This window comes from Phyllostomus hastatus, unplaced genomic scaffold (genome assembly GCF_019186645.2).
Source record: "Phyllostomus hastatus isolate PE091 unplaced genomic scaffold, TTU_PhHast_1.1 phas_contig_209, whole genome shotgun sequence".
In the NCBI taxonomy this organism is placed as follows: Eukaryota; Metazoa; Chordata; class Mammalia; order Chiroptera; family Phyllostomidae; genus Phyllostomus; species Phyllostomus hastatus.
The window spans coordinates 18,531,057-18,552,683 of NW_025333735.1; the positions used below are offsets into that span (position 1 = coordinate 18,531,057).

Consider the following 21,627-nt stretch of genomic DNA (forward strand, 5'->3'; position numbering starts at 1 on the left):
TGATTCTGTAAATTTTGTACCTTTGCATATTCCAAAGAAGCAATACTCTTCCACAAAGCCTCCTTTTTGGCTCTTCTGTGACTGGTGAAGAGCTCCACAATAGACACATTAGCCCATGTTGCAAACAGAGTAAACTATGAAGTCTGTCTTCCCAATGGGTCAATTGGTGTCATTGCTTAATAAGGAATATTCTACCTTCTAAAATCTGAAGGAAAAGAAAAAACCCATGAGGTAATGCAAAGGATTTTGAAAGTGAAGGTAAAAGAATGAGGAAGTAATGGTTTATGAGCAATACTGGAAGAAATGCATTTCTTCAGGGGCATTTGCCTTGGAGTACAGTAAGGGTATCTTTTCCTCTAAAATGATAATGAAGGATTTGTGAAAATATTGATATGGTTGGAAAAGTGCTTAATAGAATCTTCTTTTTTAGTGATGGACTCTTATTCTGGGTGTAACAGTATCTACCCCTGCTGTGGGTATTATATCCACATTAAAGGCAGAAAGGAGAAAGACAGGGGCACCAGTCACATCTCCCTAATCGAGAAAGAAAAAGCTTTCCCAGAAGACTTTGTTCTTGTTTATTTTGGCTTTAATCTTGTTGGCCAGAACTGTATCACATGGACACCCCTAGTTTCAAGAGAAACTGGGAAAGTTAAATACTTGATTTTCCAGCCTCTATTAAGTGTAAACAGTCAAGGGAAGGGAGAAAAGCTTAACAATGAAAAATTAGTTAATCAGCAATGTCTGTCACAAGAGAGAAACTCATCTTCTCAGAGGGAGACAAAGAAGATTGGGTTATTGTCATAACCACCTCCAGCCTTCTCTACATACATTCTTGCCACCATCCAATTTGTTTTTCCAAACTGTATCCATAATGATCTGTTGAAAGACACAGTCTAACCACAGTCTCCCCTGCTTAAAAACCCTCTCATGGATTTGCATCGTTCTTAAGAGAAATACTAAAATCATTGTATAACTGTTTGCCTAAGGCTTTCCTCTACTTGTCTACATCAAAAACAAACAGAAGTGACATAACCTCACAGCCTTGAAGAATGATATAGATGTTTCTATCATCTTGGACAGGCCTGGTGAAGTTAGTCTCTAAAGTGAATCACGCTTAAACAATTCTACTTCTGCCACCTGGGTGGTTTTCTGCACTAGAGCAGTGTTTCTTAGTTTTGAATGACATTAACATCATCTGGTATACCTCTTCAAGTTCCCACAGTAAAGACTCACTTCAGGCCAATAGAAATGGAATGTCTGGGAGTGGGGATGGACATAAGTCATGGTGTGATGGTACGTGTAAAACTATGTGCTCTGAGATTGGAGAAGCCCTGATTTATAATATTTGTCAATTTCCATGGTATAAATACTTTCACCACAGCAAATTTCAAGCTACAACATAAAGTTTCTGAATGCACAGGTGGACAGAAATACCTAGTAGCATATTACTATTTAGTATTTTTACCATACAGATATAATAAATATAAATAACTTCAAGAATTTAGATAAAAGTAACATTTAATAACATGGAAGTATAAGTCTTGAGTACTTATTATCTTTGTTTTTAATATAATTTAATTGTAAATTGATATAATTTAATTTTGAAAATGACTGTTTAACAATTAACTGTATTTAAAATTTTCTCATGTGATTCTAATGTGTAACACTTTTCTAAATTAGCATTAAAAATACTGATGCTAAGGTCACATGCCCAGAATTCTGATTTAATTATTGTGGAATGATGGCTGAAATCAGGATTTGTAAAAGCTTCCCATGTGGTAAGAAATGTGCAGTAAGCATTGAGAAAACCATTGCAGCAGTGGTTCTCAAAGTCTGGTTTGCAAACCAGCAGTATCAGCGTCACTTGGGAATTTGTTAGAAATACAAATTCCAGGAAACCCCCAGCACAGACCTACTAAATCAGAAACACAGGGTGTTCTTCCAGTTTCACTCCAACACACCAAGAGCTTAGAAGTCATTACACCTGTTTTGTAACAACAACAAAAAACTTGGACAAACTGAGAATTAAAACTTTTCTTAGAACCAACAGAAAACGGAGGCAGCATGGCAAACTGCCACTCTAAAATCCAGAGAGAGGCAGGCTGTCCAGAGATACACAATTCTTGAGATTTGCTTACCATAAGCTGGAGAAGACAGAAATGATTATTTTCATTAATTGCTGTATGGCTGCATGCTTACTATTATGTGCTCCCTGGGGACTACGGTCATGGGTCTTTGTATGGGTTTTCATTCCAGGAATCCACTAAATTCTCTCAAGGAAGGATCTGAGAAGAATATATTAGTGGTTTTGAGTAGGGAAGGTATGGAGTAGTCACTTGTAAACACCCCCAGACTCTTCTTCCTCACAGAAGTCTAGTCTCCAGGATTAAAAAAAAAAAAGTCAGATGATAATTCTGATACTGTATCACATTGGGGAAGGGAATTCTACCCAAGCACCAGTCTTCCTTTCTCATCTAAGGGAGGAAAAAAAAAGAAGAGAGCAGGGCTTTAAGGGATTATATTTGGAATGCTGCATCCAGGTAGAGGAATAGGTGACAGGGCAAGAAAGCTATAGCTTGGAGTAGGACCAGAAATATTTATGCACAACACAACTCTGAGACACGGGTCCACTAAAATGTCTGAGACTTCTCTCATTCTAGAATAATTCCCTTCCCCCATACCTTATCACCTCGCCAACCAACCTTAAGAATAATAAGACTGGATTACAGCTGAAAGACTTGCAAGACACAGTTTTTCTGAGGTGCAGTACAAAGAAAAGCTGGTAAGTACAAACCTACCAGCCATGAGGCGATACAAAAATCAGGACACTAGTAGAATTTGAAGCCTCTGATACCTATACCTAAAGTAAACATTAAATGTAGCCAGACTCCTAGCTTGATTAACATAGATTGCTATGTTAAAGTCCTGTTTATCTCAGTACCTGTTACATGAACCAACTACTCTGACTTTTAACAAAATGTCTTGAAGTATGAGAAAGACATGGAATAATATATTTTGAAGAGATCAAGGAAGCATCAAAACTAGACTCAGCTATGACACAAATTTTGAAATTATCAGAATTTAAAATAAGTATGATTAATATGTTAATAACTAAAGGAAAAAGTATACAGTGTGCATGCTGTGTAATGTCAACAGAAACTAAAATACAAAAGAATTAAAAGAAAATGCCAGAATAAAAAGCACAGTAACAGAAATAAAGAAAATCTTTGATAGGTTATCAATAGACTTGACAGGGCTGAGGAAAGAATCAATAAATTTGAAGACAAGTTAATAGAAACTTCCCAAACTGAAATACAAAGAAAAGAAAAGAATGGAAAATAAAATACAACCCACAACAGACATCCAAAAACTGTGGGACAACATCAAAAGATGTAAAATGCATAATTTGATTATTAGAAGAGAATACAGTAGAAGTATTTGTAGTAATAATGGATGAGAATATTTCAGATTTAATAACAGGCATCAAACCACAGAATCAAGAAGTTCAGAAAACACCAAGCAAGATAAATATCCAATTCAAACAAAGTAGGAATATACTCAAACTGCAGATAACCAAGGACAAAGAGAAAATTTTGAAGGAAGCCTGAGGGGGGAAAAACACCTTACAGAGAAACAAGGACAAAATGAACTTAAATAGTAGAATGAAATCTTTAAAATGTTGCAAGAAAAAACTGGCAAACTAGAATACTATGCCAGCAAAGTTATACTTCAAAGGTGAAGGAGACATAAAGACTTTGTTAGACATTCTGAAAAAATTCACTGCACTAAAAGAATTGTTGAAAGAACTTCAGGCAGGAGGAAAATTAAAAAGGTCAGAAGTTTGGACCTACCTAAAGAAATGATGTGCATTAGAGAAGAAGTAAATGAAGGTTAAATAAAACCTTTTTTGTCCTTGATCTCATTCTTAATCTACTCTGCCAGAAAGCTAGTTGTTCAAAGATGTAATAGAAACAGTTCATTAGATGTGTGTAACATGTGGGTACATTAAGTGGATGAGAGTGTGGCACAAGGGATGGAAGAAAGAAATGGGAATGCTCTGTTATGATGTGCCTGTGCTACATATGAAGAGTTATAGTGTTATTTGAAAGTAGAGGAGGTTATTTTTACATGTGTATTGTAAATTCCAAAATGAACCACTAATTTGTTTAAGAAATATATATGTTCTCTGGCTGGCATAGCTCAGTGGATTGAGCGCAGGCTGCAAACCAAAGTATTGCAGGTTTGATTCCCAGTCAGGGCACAGGCCTGGGTTGCAGGCCACAGCCCCCAGCAACTGCACATTGATGTTTCTCTCTCTCTCTTTCTCCCTCCCTTCCCTCTCTAAAAATTAAAAAAAAAAAATCTTAAAAAAAAAGAAATATATATGTTATGCCAAGAAAGGAGATGAACTTATTGAAAATGTTGAAACATGAGAAGTCAGAAAAAGAGAGAAACAAAGAACAAAGGAAATAAGCAGAAAACATGCTAGAAGTTACATAATAATAAAGGAGTGAATTTCACAAAAAAGATATAATCTGAAACGCTTATATACCTATTTACAAAGCATGAGAATATGGGCAAAGTTAATACAACTGAAAAGAGAAAGACAAATTTATTGTGACTAGACACTTCAACATCCTGTCAGTAACTGATAGATCAAGCAGGTAGAAAAGCAATAAGGATAACTTGGATAGCACTATCAACCAATTTAATCTAGTTGACATTTATAGAATATTCCATTCAACAACATCAGTATATATATTCTTCTCAAGCTCACATAGAAGATTCACAAAGACAGAACACATTCTGGACCCTAAGGACACCCTCAACAAATCTAAAAGAATAGAATACAAAGTATGTGCTCAGGCCACAACAGAAATCAGAAATAGGCGACAGTTGGAAAATTTCCAAACATTTTAAAATTAACACAATTCTAAATAACCCATGGGTAAAATATATCTCATGTGAAATTAAAAAAACATTTTTGAACTAAACAAAAATGAAAATCCAATTTATCAAAGTTTGAGGGATTAAGGAAAATCAGTGCTTAGAGGGAAATTTATAGTACTAAATACATTTATTAGAACAGATATAAAATTAATAACTTAGGCTTTTATCTTAGAAAATGAGAGAAAGAAAAGTGCATTAAATCTGAAGCAAGCAGAAGAAATAGTTTTAGAATAGGAATCAGTGACAATAGAAACAGAAAACATTAGAGAAACATCAGTGAACCAAAACCTGGTTCATTGAAAATATCAATAAAATTGATAAACCTTTACCTAAACCTTTACCTAAAGAAAACATACAAATTGCCAATATGAGAAAAAAAAAAGGTGTCATGACTAGGGATCCCTTGGAACAAGAGGGAAAATAAGAAAACAGTACAAAGAATTCTATACCCACAAATTTTGAACTTAGGTAATTGGACCAATTTTTTTAAAGACACAAACTATCAAAACTCACTTGATTAGAAATGTATAATCTTAATAGCTTTATTTCTATTTAACAAATTGAATAGTAGTTAAAAATGCCTTTTCCCCCAAAATATCAGGTTCAGATGATTTCCCTGGTCAACTCTACCAAACACTTAAGGCAGAAATACTTTTATTTTTTAAAAAGAATTTGTTTATTAACTTTTAGAGAGGGGGAAGTTTGGAAGAAAAAGGGGGAGAGAAATATTGATGAGAGAGAGAAACATTGGTTAGTTGCCTCTTATAGGACCTCCTACTGGGGATTTAACCAGCATCCCAGGCACGTGCCCTGACGGGAATCAAACCAGTGCCTTTTTGCTTCAAGGAATGATACCCAACCAACTGAGCCACAGTGGTCAGGGTTAGAGAAGAAATACTTTTATATAGTTCTGCAACTTCCAACCTTTTTACTTCATGGTACACATAAACTAATTAATAAAATTTTGTGGCACACCAGAAAATATATTTTTTGCCAATCTCACAAAAAATATAGGTATAATATTTATTCATTCCCTATCAGATAGTTATTGTCATGTTGGGTATTGTCGTTTTTTTATTTGACAATTTAATGGAAAAAGATCAGTATTCCTGACTAAATAGTCAGGTAGTACATGTTTTAAAAATACTCTCAGCTCACAAGTGTGCCATAGCACACTGGTTGAAAAGAGCTAATATAGTCTAGTCCAGAAAATAGATAAAGAGGAAACATTTACCAACTAATTTTATGAGGTAGCATTAGCTTAATACCAAAACCAGATAAAGATATTATAAGAAAATTATTGGCCAATAATTCTCATGAAACATAAATGCAAAAAATAAAATCTTAGACAATTTTGAGTGAATGAAAAGGCAAGCCACTCACTGGGAAAAAATCTTAGAAAATTACATATATGACAAAGAACTTGTAGCCAGAATACACAAAAAACTCTTAAAACTCAACAATTAAAAAAAAACAATAAAAAAGGCAAAAGAGTAGAACAAAGACTTCACCAAAAATATAAACATATGGAAAATAAGCATTTGTAAAAATACTCAGCTTTACTTGTAGTTAGGGAAATGCAAATTAAACAATAAGATATCGTTACACACTCATTAAAATGGCTAAAATAAAAAACAAACAAACCTGGCAATACCAATTGCTAGCAAGGATATGAAGCAGTAGGAACTCTTGGTCATTACCGATGAGAATACAAACGGCACAACAAATTTGAAAGACTATTTGACATTTTCTTACATAACTAAACATGGTTTTACCGTATACTCCAGCAGCTCCACTCCTAAGTATTTTGTGTGGATTTGAAAACATATTCACATAAAAACCTGTATTCAACTGTGTCTAGCCACTTAATCACAATCACAAAAATTAGAATCAATTGAAGATGTCCTTCAATAGGTGAATGGATAAATGAACAAGGGTACATCTATACAATGGAATATTATCCAGCAATTAAAATAAATGAGCTATAAATCTGCACAACAGCATAGATGAACCTTGAATACTTACTGTTAAGTCAAATAAGCCAGTCTGAAAAAGCTAGTATGTTTATGATATTCTGGAAAATGTAAAAGTGAGGAAACAAAATATTGTAGATCAGTGGTTGTTAGGGGCTTAGAGAGGATTGAACAGGTGAAACTGAATGTTTTAGGAAGGTGAAACTATTCTGTTTGACACTGTAGTGGTGGATATATGAAACTATGCATTTGTAAATCCTAGAAACTTACCAGCACAAAAAGTGAAATTTAATCTACGTTAAATAAAAAGAACAACAACAGGACTTCTGGCCAAGATGAAGGAATTAGGTAGATATAGTTTGCCTCCTGGCACAACCAAAAGTAGGACAAAAACAAATTTAAAAACAAAAAATAACCAGAACTGCCAGAAAATCGAACTGTATGGAAGTCTGACAACCGAGGAGTTAAAGAAGAAACTCATCCAGACTGGTGGGAGGGGTGGAGACAGGCAGCCAGGGTGGAGAGGACACACAGCAAGGTGGCAGTTGGAGGACCAGGTGGTCCCACATTTGTGTGCAGATAAAGCAGGAGGAACAATTAGGGAGCAAGGCAGACCATGCAACCCAGGGTTCCAGTGCAGTGAAATAGAGCCTCAATACTTGTGACTGAGAAAACCTGTGAGGGTTGCAGCTGCAGGAGAAATTCCCAACCTCACAGGAGAGTTCGTTGGGGAGACCCATGGGGTCCTAGAATGTACATAAACCCACCCACCTGGGAATCAGCACCAAAAGGGCCCAATTTACTTGTGGGTAGCTGGGGAAGTGGCTGAAAGCCAAGCAAGTGGCATTGTTCCTTCTTGGACCCCTCCCCCGCACACAGTGCCTCAACACAGCAGCATGGGTTGCTCTGCTCTGGCTAATACCTAAGGCTCTGCCCCTTACTACGTAACATGCGTGCTGAGACAACAACAACAACAACAAAAAGGCCCAAATGAAAAAACAGCAAAGCGCCAAAAATAGAACTAATCAATGAAGAGATGCCAAGGTATCAGATGCAGAGTTCAAAACATGGGTAATCAGGATGCTCACAGAAATGGTTGAATATGGTTGCAAAATAGAGGAATAAGTGAAGGGTATGCAAAGTGAAATAAAGGAAAATGTACAGGGAACCAACGGTGATGGGAAGGAAACTGGGACTCAAATCAATGATTCGGACCAAAAGGAAGAAATAAACATTCAACCAGAACGGAATGAAGAAACAAGAATTCAGAAAAATGAGGAGAAGCTTAGGATCTTCTGGGACAACTTTAAACATTCCAACATCCAAATCATAGGGGTGCCAGAGGGAGAAGAGGAAGAGCAAGAAATTGAAAACTTACTTGAAAAAATAATGAAGGAAAACTTCCCCAATCTGGCAAAGGAAATAGACTTCCAGGACGTCAGGGAAGCTCAGAGAGTCCCAAAGAAATTGGACCCAAGGAGGCACAATCCAAAGCACATCATAATTACATTACCCAAAATTAAAGATAAGGAGAGAATCTTAAGAGCAGCAAGAGAAAAGGAGAGAATTACCTACAAAGGAGTACTCATAAGGCTATCCACTGATTTCTCAAAAGAAACCTTGCAGGCAAGAAGGGGCTAAGAAAAAGTACTCAAAGTCATGAAAGGCAAGGACCTACATCCAAGATTACTCTATCCAGCAAAGCTATGATTTAGAATGAAAGGGCAGATAAAGTGCTTCCTAGATAAGGTCAAGTTAAAGGAGTTCATCATCACCAAGCCCTTATTATATGAAATGTCAAAGGGATTTATCTAAGAAAAAGAAGGTGATCAAAAATACAAACAGTAAAATGACAACAAACTCACAACTATAAACAACTGAACCTAAAACAAAAAGAAACTAAGCAAACAACCAGAACAGGAACAGAATTACAGAAATGGAGCCATCAGGGAGGTGGAGGGAAGAGAATGGGGGAAAAGGTACAGGGGGTAAGAAGCATAAATGGTAGGTACAAAGTAGACAGAGGTTTAAGAATAAATAGTATGGGAAATGGAGAAGCCAAAGAACTATATGTATGACTCATGGTCATGTACTACAGTGAGGGAATGCTGGTAGAGTGGGTACAGGGCAAAGGGGAATAAAGGGGAGAAAAAAAATGGGAGAACTGTAATAGCATAATCAATAAAATACATTTTTTAAAAAAGTACAATTAAGAAGTGTCCCAGGTTCAATTCCCAGCCAGGGTACATTCCTGGGTTGCAGGCCATAACCCCCAGCAACCTCACATTGATGTCTCTGTCTCTGTCTCTGTCTCTGTCTCTCTTTCTCTCTCCCCCTCCCTCCCTCCCTCCCTCCCTTCCCTCTCTAAAAAAATAAATAAATAAAATCTTAAAAAATATATTTATATAAAAAAAGTACAATTAAGAGACTAAAGGACACTTGAATGATTACAGACTATGACATCAGAACATAGTCCCTTCTTTTATGAATGTACGACGTCCCCTCACTGAAAGAGTGGAGGTTGTTGAGGAGAGAAGGCACAGACCTAAATGGTGTAGAAATTATGTAGAGAGTATAGAGAGTATAAGATTCAAAATGTGGAACTCATATAAAACAGTATTCTCTAGTTGGTAAAGTCATTTTTCATAGGGGTATGTAAACAATTCTGAACCATTGTGCCTGTATACTAGGTTTGAACACATAAATGGAAGGCAAATGGTGAGAAGCAGCTTTCACACTGTTGTTGGAGTGGGATATAACCGACACACGAGGGGAGAAGTGTCGAACTATACTTGTGGTACTGGGTGGGAATCAGAGACACTAGTGTGAACTCATATGTAGCTTAATATGGATCCAAATTGATACATGTATATATACATAGGTTAATATAAAAACAAATATTCCCTGACTCTGTCTGCTAGGAACAGTGTCTGAAGGCCAAGAAACAATGATATCCCCATAGCGATTGCTACACAGTACCCAGATTTTTGTTTCTAATACCATTCTCCAATAAAAGGAACCAGGGGTCTCTGGGGAAATGATGGATACTAGGGCTGCCGCAGGGAATGTATAAGACAACCAGAAAGTAAACAAGAAAAAGCTATAATAAACAAAAACGGTGGGGATACGTGAGAGAGACACAGCAGCCAACACAAACAGCTTCCATGTTCAAAGGTGGAAAATTTCAACAACAAAATAAGTAGTGTAATATTGGATTATACCCCAACATATAAAGTAAATACCCGTAAGTCCATACTTACATAAATAAATGATTGAACAGGTAAATAGATTGTGGAGAATAGACAAATCTCCTGTACAAAAGAATTTCAAATAACTTATATAGATATTCCTCCCTCAAGAAGGTGGACTTTAACTCTCCATCCTGTTGAAGTGTGGTCTTTTCATATTGATTGCCTTCTAAAGCGTATTGGAAATAGAGGAGAGAAGAGAACTTGACAGCAGAGAGGCTTGACAAATACTACCTCAGTTTAAGGGTAACATCATCAGTGGTAAATCATGCTGATGGCATATATCCTTGATAATACATGATGAGAATGACACTTCACCTCTGTAATATTCTTTCCAGAAATCCATAACCCCTCTCTGCACTAGGCAAACCCAAATTGAAGGACATTCTATAAAATACATGACCAGTACTCCTCAAAACTCAAGGCTGTCAAAAACAAGAGAAGTCTAAGAACTGTCACAGCCTAGAGAAGCCTAAGGAGATATAATGACCAAATGTAAAGCATCTTGGATAAAATCCTGGAAAACAAAAAGGACATTAGTTAAAAACTAAGAACACTGGGATAAAAGATAGCTTTTGATAATAATGAAGTATCAGTATTAGTTTATTAGTTGTAATAAATGCTAACAATAGGAAAAACTAGGTTCAAGCAAATTTTCTGCATATATAAAACTATTCTAAATAAAAAGTTTATTAAATGTTTAAAAAATGTCTAGCAGTGAGTTCCAACGATCTTTAATATGCCTTCCAGGTGATTCTAATGTATGCTAAAGTTTGTGAACCATTGCTTTACTGTTTAATCAAAAGGAAACTTACGATTAGAAAAGCTTGTTATTTTAGTACAAGGTATGGACCAAACAGTATCATACACACAGATGGTCTCAGTGAATAAACGAATAAGTAATAGATATCTTTTTGAAGAAACTCATAAAGGAAATATCTTGATTTGCATATAATTTATTCATGAGGAGGGATAAGAATAAAATGCCTTTGTGACTCAGTAGTATTGTATTAAATAATTGTATCTCACCAATTCTGGCGTAAGTAGGAACCAATGAAGGCTTCACAGATTGCTGTCTATTAGGGTCCCCAAAGGTAGCCAAATACAGCAGCTTTTTTCCCCATACAGTTCTGAGTTAACTGAAAAATATGGTAAGGATAGCTATGATAGATAGGAGCCAAAATGTATGATATGACAGATAAAGGCCTGCTGTTGAACTCCCAAATTTGACAAACCTGCCCACTCATTCATCAAAGGATCTAGACTACTCCAGGCCCATCCCAACCCTCTTAAGGGACATCATGAGTACACTTGTGGAGAGGAGCCAAGATTGTCATACTAGAGCTCCATCTTTCTGGAAGAACTACCAGGAGTACAGAAGATGTGTTCTCTCCATCACTGACAGTAAATAGGAGCACAGCAGACAAATTGATACGTTTGTGATGTTTTTCCAGGGGGAGAGGGATATGTAGTTAAGATTGAATTGTAAGCCCATTTTAGACTTAGGGGATCTGACCCATGAAAATAGATTTTATAGGTATATGGGGGAGTTTCCAGCAATTTCTCAATGTATACCAAATTTAAGCAACATTTTGACAATGGTTGATACAGAGATCCAGGCCAAAATTTCTTTGCCAAGCTAGGGCTTTGTCTATGAATGACAGTTACTCTGCTATTAAGTAGAAGATTGACTAGACTACTACTTTCCTGGAATTAGTGGAATTAGTAACTTTTATTTTTTTAGATTATAAGGAAGGTGTTTTTCTCAAGCTCTGGGCCTTCTTAAGAGGTGACTTAAGAATTCCTTTGTTGGTAGTTTAATGCAGGGAAAGTGTATACCCTTAAGTTTTGTTTTTCTTTTCTTTTCTAATTTTTTTGTTGTTGTTCAGTTACAGTTGTCCCCATTTCCCCCTCATTAGGTTTTGTTTTTCTAAAGCTATTCAAACTTTACCCCTCCCAAAGACTGATGGAATGCTGTCTCACACCCTGTTTTTAACAGAACACATTGAACTCTGACCTCTATACCTGGTTATGGCTCTTTATTACCCACACAACTAAGTCCAAACTCCCCCAGTCCTGAATGAAATTTTTTAAGGACCTTGGACCTCTGACTAGCCTAAATGTGTTATTTGTGTGGATATTGAGCCTATTTTAATCCTATATTTAACCAGAACTTCCAGTGGAGAGTCTTTAGTTCCTAGCAAAAATAATTACAGGTGAGCTGTAATCTAAATCAGAAGAAAATTGATAAGAAGGCCAAAAAGCAAAGGGTTGTTGATACAAACTAGAAATTAGCTTAAACTTAAAGAAAGGTTGCATACTATTTCCACAAAACACACTTTCTCATATTCTTGAGTAGTATCTACGGTCACTGATCCCATTTCCCTTTTACTACTATGGGATACATGTAATGGGATGCCCTAGGTATTAAGACTACAAGTATGGGACTAGCATAGGCATATTGTTACATTAGGAGCAGAGACTGTTTATGGGCTGTAAGATCCAGTTTGGCTTCAGAGGGATTGGATAGGCTACCTCTCACAACACAGCCGTTTCCTTGACCATGTAAAGCCACCTGTAATGTATGATCCATCATGACAACTTGTGAAATGAAAATTTAAAATAGCAATTAGTAAATGATTTTTATTGTGTATTTTAGATTTACGAGTTATGAGGAAAACAACTGGAAAAATTGTAACAAAAGAAGACCTGGAGAAGATTGTAGAAATAATACTCACAGAGACAGAAACACTGAGACTTTTTAACCTACCAACAGTCGTGATTTCTGTAGAAGCTGAAGAAGCTACAAAAGTAATGTGCGTATGGTTCAACTGTCTGCATTACTTCTGTAATTTAAATGTGAAGACAGAGCTTCTTGTTCTTTTTTTCTGTCCTTGGGGATTACTGGGTAAATACTCTAGTGTATGTGCCTGGCAAAATTGTATGTTATGTATGTGCCTTGTAAGTTATAGTGTTTACTTTGCATGTACTTTTTTCTAGAGGAAGAATCCATAGCTTTACCATATTCTTTTAAAAGTGGGAGAACTACTAAGTTAAATCATAAAAGAAGTAAAGGAAGCTTCCTAGTCTCAATATAGGTTTTAAGGATTTTTATGCATATATAAATTATTTTCAATTTAAAAAGAAAGGACTGACAATTTTATATTCAGAACTGAAAAAAGAAATCTATGCTATGGGAAAATAATTGACTTTACTATATTAGACTAGATTTTCCATTTCTCTTTATTAATGAATATAAACAGATTACTAGTTTTTGCCGCATGTAGTTTGAACCACTGTCATTAGGTGCACACACATTAAGGATTGCTGTCTTTGAAGAAGTGACCCCTTTATCACTACGTGATGTCACTCTTTATCTCTGATAATTTTCCTTGCTCTGAAGTCTACTCTGTATTGATATAGTTACTGTAAATTAATTAATGCACTGATTCAGATTATTTACCTTCAAATATAATTTGAATATGGTGTATAGTACTAAAAATCCACTAAAATAATGTTTTGGGCATTATTCTTACCCAAATATAAAATATTATAGAATTGTCTGCACTATAAAATATAAACACATAAGGAACAACTACCAGGACCAAATGATTTGGTTTACTAGGGATAAAGAAGTCATTTCATAATGATAGGAAGGTATAATAATTCTAACCTTGAATTTTCCTAATAAAATAACCTCCAAATATATGAAGCAAAAATTGGAAACTTGGCAAGTATTCCATTAATGTAAGATATTTAAACATACCTCTCTTATTTATTGATAAGTCAACCAGATAAAAATTAGCAGAGATATAGAAAATTTGAACCAAAAAAGTGATTTAATGGTTTTACATAGAACTTTACATTCCACAGTTAGAGAGCACACACTCTTTTCAGGCACCCATGGAACATTTGTAAAAATCATCCATATACAAAGCCATGAAATAGTTTAAAAAATTTCAAAGAAGTGATATTATACAAAATAAATTCTCTAACCACAGTGGAATGAAGATAAAAATCAGTAACATAAATCTTAACTAAATGATAGACACATTCACATACACACATTTGGAAGTTAACAAGTACACTTTCTAAATTCTTCATGAATCAAAAGACAAGTCATTGAAGAAATTTAAGAAATACTCAGAACTAAACAATTATGAAAATAATACTTATCAGATGATACAAAATTAAGTAATACTTTGAGGGAAGTTTATAGCTTAAAGTGTTTATGTCAAAGTTCATAAAATCTGTGTGGAGATAGTGCTAGCATATTGTTGGTGGGCACTGAAAGAAGTAGTGGGGCTGAGAGGTGCAGCATGAAGAATTCCTTTGTTGGTAGTTTCATGCAGTCTCTTCCTAAGGAGTTTTATGGTCTCTCACTTTTGGTGTAATCCATATTAGGAAGGTAATTTTAAGAAAATATATAATAAAAAGAGATGGTATGTGTGGTAATAATTAATTTTTATTAATTAGTTGAATATCCTTTCTTTTTCATAGCCAGAGGAACAAGGATTATGAGAACCTTTGTAGAAATAGATTAGGCAATGATTTATATGTTGAAAGAATGATGCAGACTATTAATGGAGCACCAAAGAATAAAGATGTCCAATGTGACAGAATTATTAAAGAAGACAAAGGTAATTTATGTTATTCTGCTCGATAAACTATCATGTTTTAATATGCATTCTTTCAGGCTGTCGATTAACAAGTATGTTAATCATGTTTAATATGTTAAACATGATTAACATATTAAACAATGTTAAAATATATAAGGTAAAAATAGAAATAATTTGTCCAAATCACAACAGTAACTGGGTACTGTGATGTACAACTTTCAGAATTTGACCAATAAGTTAACAAATAATAAATATAGATATAGAAGATTTGAATAACACAATTATCAGTGATTTTTATTTAAACTATATCATATAACTTTGTACTCTTCAAATGTTTATTAAACTTTATAGAAACTAATTACTTCTGTTACAAAAAATAGCAACTACAACTATGGTAATACCATTTAACACTTAAACACCACATACATATGTGTTATATTCTCTTCAGTGAATGGTATATATTTCACAATAAAAATTTTATTAAAATAATAAAAGACAGTTTACACTAAGGAATTTGAATATGGATCAAGTAAATGTTAAGGTTTTACAGATATCTTCCTTCACTGATTTTGGATGAAAGTGAAAGAGATTTAGAAGTCAGAGATGGAAATCAAATTATTATCTATATTACTGATAAAGTTAATTGAAAAATATAGCTTTAAATCTGAAGCTAAGTGGACTTGCTTCAAGGATCAAACAGTAGATAACAAGTAAGTCTGAGGGCCTATTTTGAGTCAGGGTCAAAGAGCTGTAAAACTTTAAAAAACAAACTTACTTCTTCCCTGGACCCTTATCATTCAACTGAGAGCATTCTAAACAAAGCAGGTTTCACAGGATTTTACATATTCTTTCTTAGGCCTGATCACCCAGGGGACCCGCCCTTTCCAGCACAGAGCTGCACCGCCCTCTGTCATTGTTTCAGGCTTAGGTGGAGCAAGGAAACTAAGGCAACCAAGAGATAAAGAGATTTTCTCACAGACAATGAGGACTTAGGCTTTGTCAAAGCCGAGGGGCGAGGGTCCATCACCCCCTTTTGCTGTAGCCCCCAAAGTCCTTCCTTGGGGGCCTCCCACATAATCATGCCTGTCTTAGGTTGTTCCCCCCTTGGGGAATCTTACCCATCATTGGCTAACCGACCAAGCATTGGGGGCCAGGCAGGGTGAAGTAAAAGGAGCAGAAGCAGCACTCCTGCCAGGGAGATAAGCTTTTGTCTCCTTGCTGGCTTACTGCCCAAGGTCACTCCCTCAGCCTTAGCCTTGGTGGGGGTTAGAGCTTCTGATACCAGGCAGGGCAGTTCTCAACACCTTCTATGCTCTTCTATAGAATTAGTCATTTCTCTTTCCTTAGTAATAAGTAAATGAGAGACATAGGCCAGAAGGTTAATTTAGCTGAAGTTTCTTCTGTACATGTTCCTAAAAAGTGAGGAAAAATTTTCCCACCTAATAATATATATGTAGTAATTTATGATAAAAATGGCATTATAAATAAATAGATAATATAATAAGTGTATTAGTGTTTCTGGCTAAGTTTTGAAAATATAGTTAAATCTTATAACTTTGTAGGTTTCATAAAACCACTTTGTCTTCTAAATATATAATACTACAATAAAAAGTTTTAAATAAAAGTTTGTGTGATATGATCTTGTTTTATTAAAATATGTACATATTTGATGACATACAAATACACTTGTATGTGAATCTGGAAGGACCAATATCAGAATGTCAGCAGTTATTGTCTCTGGGTGATAGACATACAAGTCATATTTACCTTCCTTTTTTTTTTTTTTCAGTGACCATATCATTTTACTCAGCTAAAAAGTAAAATTATTTTTCTGTAAATGTGATATAACCAATTGCTATTCTTTTACAGTCTGAATTAAACTAAGAAGAAACAATGTTTTTATTGTTGTAAAAACTATTTAGACATATCTGAGACTCAAAAGTGCTTAAAACACAGGTATAGATGGGAATATTTATTATGATACTAGTTAACATAGCTCTCTTTAATAGTTTCTAACAGTATAAAATTGGAAGTTTATAATCATTAATTATTGTTCCATCTTGTAGATGATATTATGGTATGTGGTTTGAAATTTTTCTATTTCTTAGCTTAATTTACTCAAATGAACAAATGTAAAATTACCAAAAGTAAAATTACCAATGTTATTATCTTCAAAGAAACCATTGTAAATCACTCTAATTTTAAATATCTTTTTATAACATGAATATTTTTTATGTAGCAATTATTTTATTAGTGGCTATGTAACAATATACGTCTACATGCACAAACTAATAAACTTTCAGTTAAAGGAAGAAAAAAAGGTTAGGTAATTCAATATTCAAAGACAACTTCTTTCTATGGTCTTCTACTGTATGAACATGGAAATTATACCCTTTTCAATTCAGCAAATATATGGAGTATTTATTCTGTGTATGATTTTGCTAGACACTATTAAAATAAGTTCAAAAGATAGAAATGTTGTTACAAAATGTGAGTTAACACTCCTACTAATTGAAAACATTGTTAAACATCAGAGATCCTTCATTTTATATTATGAAAATAAAGCTTCTAACAATGAAGTAGTTGCATATATTAGATCCAGATCCTGTTTTTATTTTCAGGGGAAAATTCTTTATTAAATCACTATACTTTAATTGGAAGTTTAGTAAGTTTAGCATGTGAGAATATATTGTTATATGGTCACTGATAAAATAATTGCTACATAAGCCTTTCATTTTTATATTAGCAATGAAGGGTTGAGAGCACTTTTTTGGAGGCATTGTAATATTTGCTCATTTGAATAAATAAGATAAACAAAAAATTTTAAATAGAAGTTAAAAGCCATACTACTTTCCTAGTTTTTTGAGATCAGAGTCTGTCATTTTCCCAATTCGTACAATCTTTTCACATAAATATATAGGATTTTTTTTTATAAAATGGAATTGGATAATTATAAATAATAAGTTCTATACAATATAACATGTTGTTATATGTTAACCATAGTAAACACACTTTAAAATCTTGTTATAACATGATTGTCTGGACCCTTGTCAATGCAGTCCATACCAACTGACAGCCTCATGAGGTCATGCTGCACCAGGTTGGGGTAAGGTGGGAGGTGTGGGTGTCAGAGAGGATGGAGAGGTTAATTTGGAGCTATCACTAAGACACTAAAGTATTTGTAGCTGCTAAAAGTGTGAAGGCTAAGGATCTCTTAAGGTGTCTTAATAATTTATTTCTTTTTTATTTTTATCTACTTCCTGCCATTGTGGTTAAACAGTAGTACTTTTTACTAGACAGTAAATTTTTTTTTTTAGATTTTATTTATTTATTTATTTTTAGAGAAGAAAGGGAGGGAGAAAGAGAGAGAGAGAGAAACGTTAATGTGCGGTTGCTGGGGGCCATGGCCTGCAACCCAGGCATGTGCCCTGACTGGGAATCGAACCTGCGATGCTCTGGTTCACAGCCTGTGCTCAATCCATTGAGCTACGCCAGCCAGGACAGATTTTGCTATGACAACTTATAAGCTACAAATTAGAATTTGGTTTATAGTAATTTTTACCTTTCTGTCTCTTAGGCATAATGTCTACTGCTTGGGATTTGTATGATTCTTATAATGCTTCAGAACTTTCATCTGTACCAGTAAGATACTCTACAGTTGATTTAAGTACTAAAGCAAGCGCACCTCCTAAAGATCAAGACCAAAGAGGGCCAGGAAGTACTACAGAAAAAAGTAAGTGTTCAGTTTTTTGAATGATGTTTTTACATGGCATTTTCTTTTTTTTTTTTCCTTGGTGCCACTGTTACAGATGTTTCCCATTGCCCCCTGCTCCTACTTAGTTGTCTGTGTCGATGGGCTACACATATATGCATATACATTCTTTGGCTCATCTCTTCCAGTCCCTCCCACTCCCTCCCCTCCAAGGGGAGTCAATTATCCCCATATCAGATGTCATGGTGAATATGTTCTCTCCTATGATGGGTTCCTTTTTCATTTTGTTGATGGTTTATTTTGCTGTGAAGAAGCTTTTTAGTCATGAAACCATAAAAATCCTAGAAGAAAACATAGGCAGTAAAATCTCAGACATCTTGCATAGCAATTTTTTTGCTGATATATCCCCTAGGGGAAGAGAGGCAAAGGAAAAATGACATTTTCAATAAATTCTTTTTTTAAGCAGTTGCAATATTTTCTTTCTGGTGGACAATGAAAAGTATTTTTGTGTCTCTATTCTTGAGGGATAATGATCTATATCTTTTTTTGTGCCTTCTTTGTCTGGTTTTTGGAAAACAGACTATGATTTCTCTTTTTAAAAATGTTTAAAAATGTCAACTTTACTGTCTAGGATACAGACTATCATGGTATATGTTCCCAGTACACTTGCAAAGAATATGTATTTGACTTTCATTGGATGTCAATATGTTTTGGTTGGTGTTGTTAAGTTCTTTTGTATCCTTGCCGATTTTCTGTCTCGTTATTCTATCAAATCTTGGATTTGTCTTTTTCTTCTCTCAGTTCTATCCATTTTTGCTTTACATAGTTTACAGCCTTATTGTTTTACTGCATAAACATTTAGGATTACTATGTCTTCTTGGTGCAATTATTACATAAAGCTGCTGTATGACTCTGGTAATTTTTTTTTTACTCTGAAGCCAGATTTATCTGATTTTTATGTAGCCACTTATGTTTACCTTTCATTGCTTGCCTAATACATGTTTTTCTTTTCACTATTTTACTTTAAACTTACATATATTGTATATTTCAAATAGATTTCTTATGGACATTACATATTTGGGTCATGATTTTAATCTATGTCAGTTTCTCATTTTAATTGGTATATTTAGACCATTTGTATTTAACGTAACTATAGATACAGTAAGGCTCAAGTCTGCCAATATTTGTTTTCTATTTGTTCTGTCTGGTTTTGTTTCTCTCTTTTTCCCCATCATTCATGTTGGTAATTCAAACACTTTATTTTACAATTCCACTTTATTTATTTATAATGTTTTTTAGTTTTGTCTAGCTTTTTTAGTGTTGTTTTATATATGGTATTATACATACATAGCATCATAATCCACTGGTTTTGACATTTTGCTCATTTAAGTATAGAAATCTTATACTGCCTTTGTATTCTTTTACTCTTCCCTATTTATGTTTCCTCTAAATATCTAGTAGAAATATTTTTACATTTTTTTTACAATATTTTTACATAGAACTACATCAGGCAGTAGTTGACAGTATCAACCATCAAACATAGTTAAGAAACCTCAAGAGAAGGAGAGTGTATTGTATTTATCCACATTTACTTACTGTTCTGTTTTCCCTTTGATGTTTCAGTATTCCTTCTTTTATCATTTCCTTTCTGTTCATAGAACTTCCTTTAGCCATTCTTAGGGAAGATCTACTGGCAGCAAATTCTCTTAGTATTCCTTTATCTGGTAATACTTTAACTTTCCCTTTCATTTCATAGAATACTTTCAGAGGGTATAAAAGTCTGGGTTGAACAGTTCTTTTCTTTCAACAATCAAATAATCTGTGTTACTTCTTTCTGGCTTCCATGAATTCTGGTGAGAAATATGCTGTTATTCAGTGCATTTCCCCTTTATATAAATTGTCATTTCTTTCTCACTGCTTCCTTGATTTTTTTTTGTTTTTACTTTTCAGAACTTTGAATATAATGTGTCTTAGTGTGATTTCTTTGTATTTATCCTCTTTTCAGTTTACTTAGTTTCTTGAATCTGTATGCCATTCTTCTTTGCCAAATTGTGGAAATTTTCAGCTATTATTTCTTCACATACTTTTCAGTCCCTTCCTCTTTCTTCTCTCCTTCTGACATGCCAGTGATCTGAATGTTATTTTGTTTGTTTGTTTCTCTGAGGTTCTATTTTTTTTTCAGACTCTTTTTCTTTCTGTTTTTCAGATAGGTAATTTCTCTTGTTTTCTTCTTAAGCTCACTGACTCTATTCTGCTGTCAAACCACCTGCTTAATTTTAAAATTTTAGTCATTGTCTTTTTCAGTTCTAAAATTTTCATTTGGTTCCTTTGTTGATTTACTAAGACTTTTTATTTCTTTTATGATATTTTCTGTTACTTCATTTGTTTCAAGTGTGCTCATAAATATTTGTTAAAACATTTTTATGATGGCTGCTTTAAACTGTCAGATAATTTAAACATCTGTCATCTTAATATTGCTGTCTATTGATTGTCCTTTTTTTAAATTTAAGCTGAGATTTCCTTGGTTCTTGGTATGATGAATGATGTTTAATTGCAACCTGGAAATTTGGGGCATTATGTTATGAAAGTCAGGATCTTCTTGAAACTTTTCCTTCGCAGGCTTTATTTGACACTATTTTGAGAAGGGAAAGAGGAGTTCACTGCTTCATTACCGTCAGGTGAGGTAGAAGTCCATGTTTTCTACTTGGCCTCCAATGACATTAAGGGATGGGGTCTTCCCGTTACTGCTGGGTGGAAGTGGGTGGGGATCTCTGGCTTCCATTGATAGCTCTATGATTGGGAGGGATAGGGAGTCTCATTACTGTTCCACAAGAGGCCTCAGTTGACACCACAGAGTGGGAATTGGCCTTATTACTGTTGAGCAGTGACGTAAGTTCTTATTTACCAGACTAACTCTGACTATTCTTGTTAGGAGGAGGGTCACCTTGTTACTTCAAGGTGGGTGTGAAATTCCATGTTTCCCAATTGGTCATTATGTTTGATAGGCATGAAGGTCCTAGTTCCCCACTGATCCTTCCCTCACATGATAGCCACTGTGAGGCTGGGAGTTTGGGATACCTTGTTGTAGCCTGGCGCAGGTGGAAGTCTAGGATCCTCACTTG

The 21,627-nt window shown here is 34.6% G+C and overlaps 1 protein-coding gene across 1 annotated transcript in view; it reads left to right on the forward strand.

Moving 5' to 3' along the window:
- DNAI4 (dynein axonemal intermediate chain 4) overlaps positions 1-21,627 on the forward strand; it is a 73,371-nt gene that overhangs the window by 23,933 nt on the left and 27,811 nt on the right. The window contains exons 5-7 of the mRNA XM_045835515.1: positions 12,834-12,990; positions 14,675-14,814; positions 18,371-18,526. Coding sequence (XP_045691471.1) covers positions 12,834-12,990; positions 14,675-14,814; positions 18,371-18,526 — 453 coding nt within the window. The remainder of the gene's footprint in view (positions 1-12,833; positions 12,991-14,674; positions 14,815-18,370; positions 18,527-21,627) is intronic.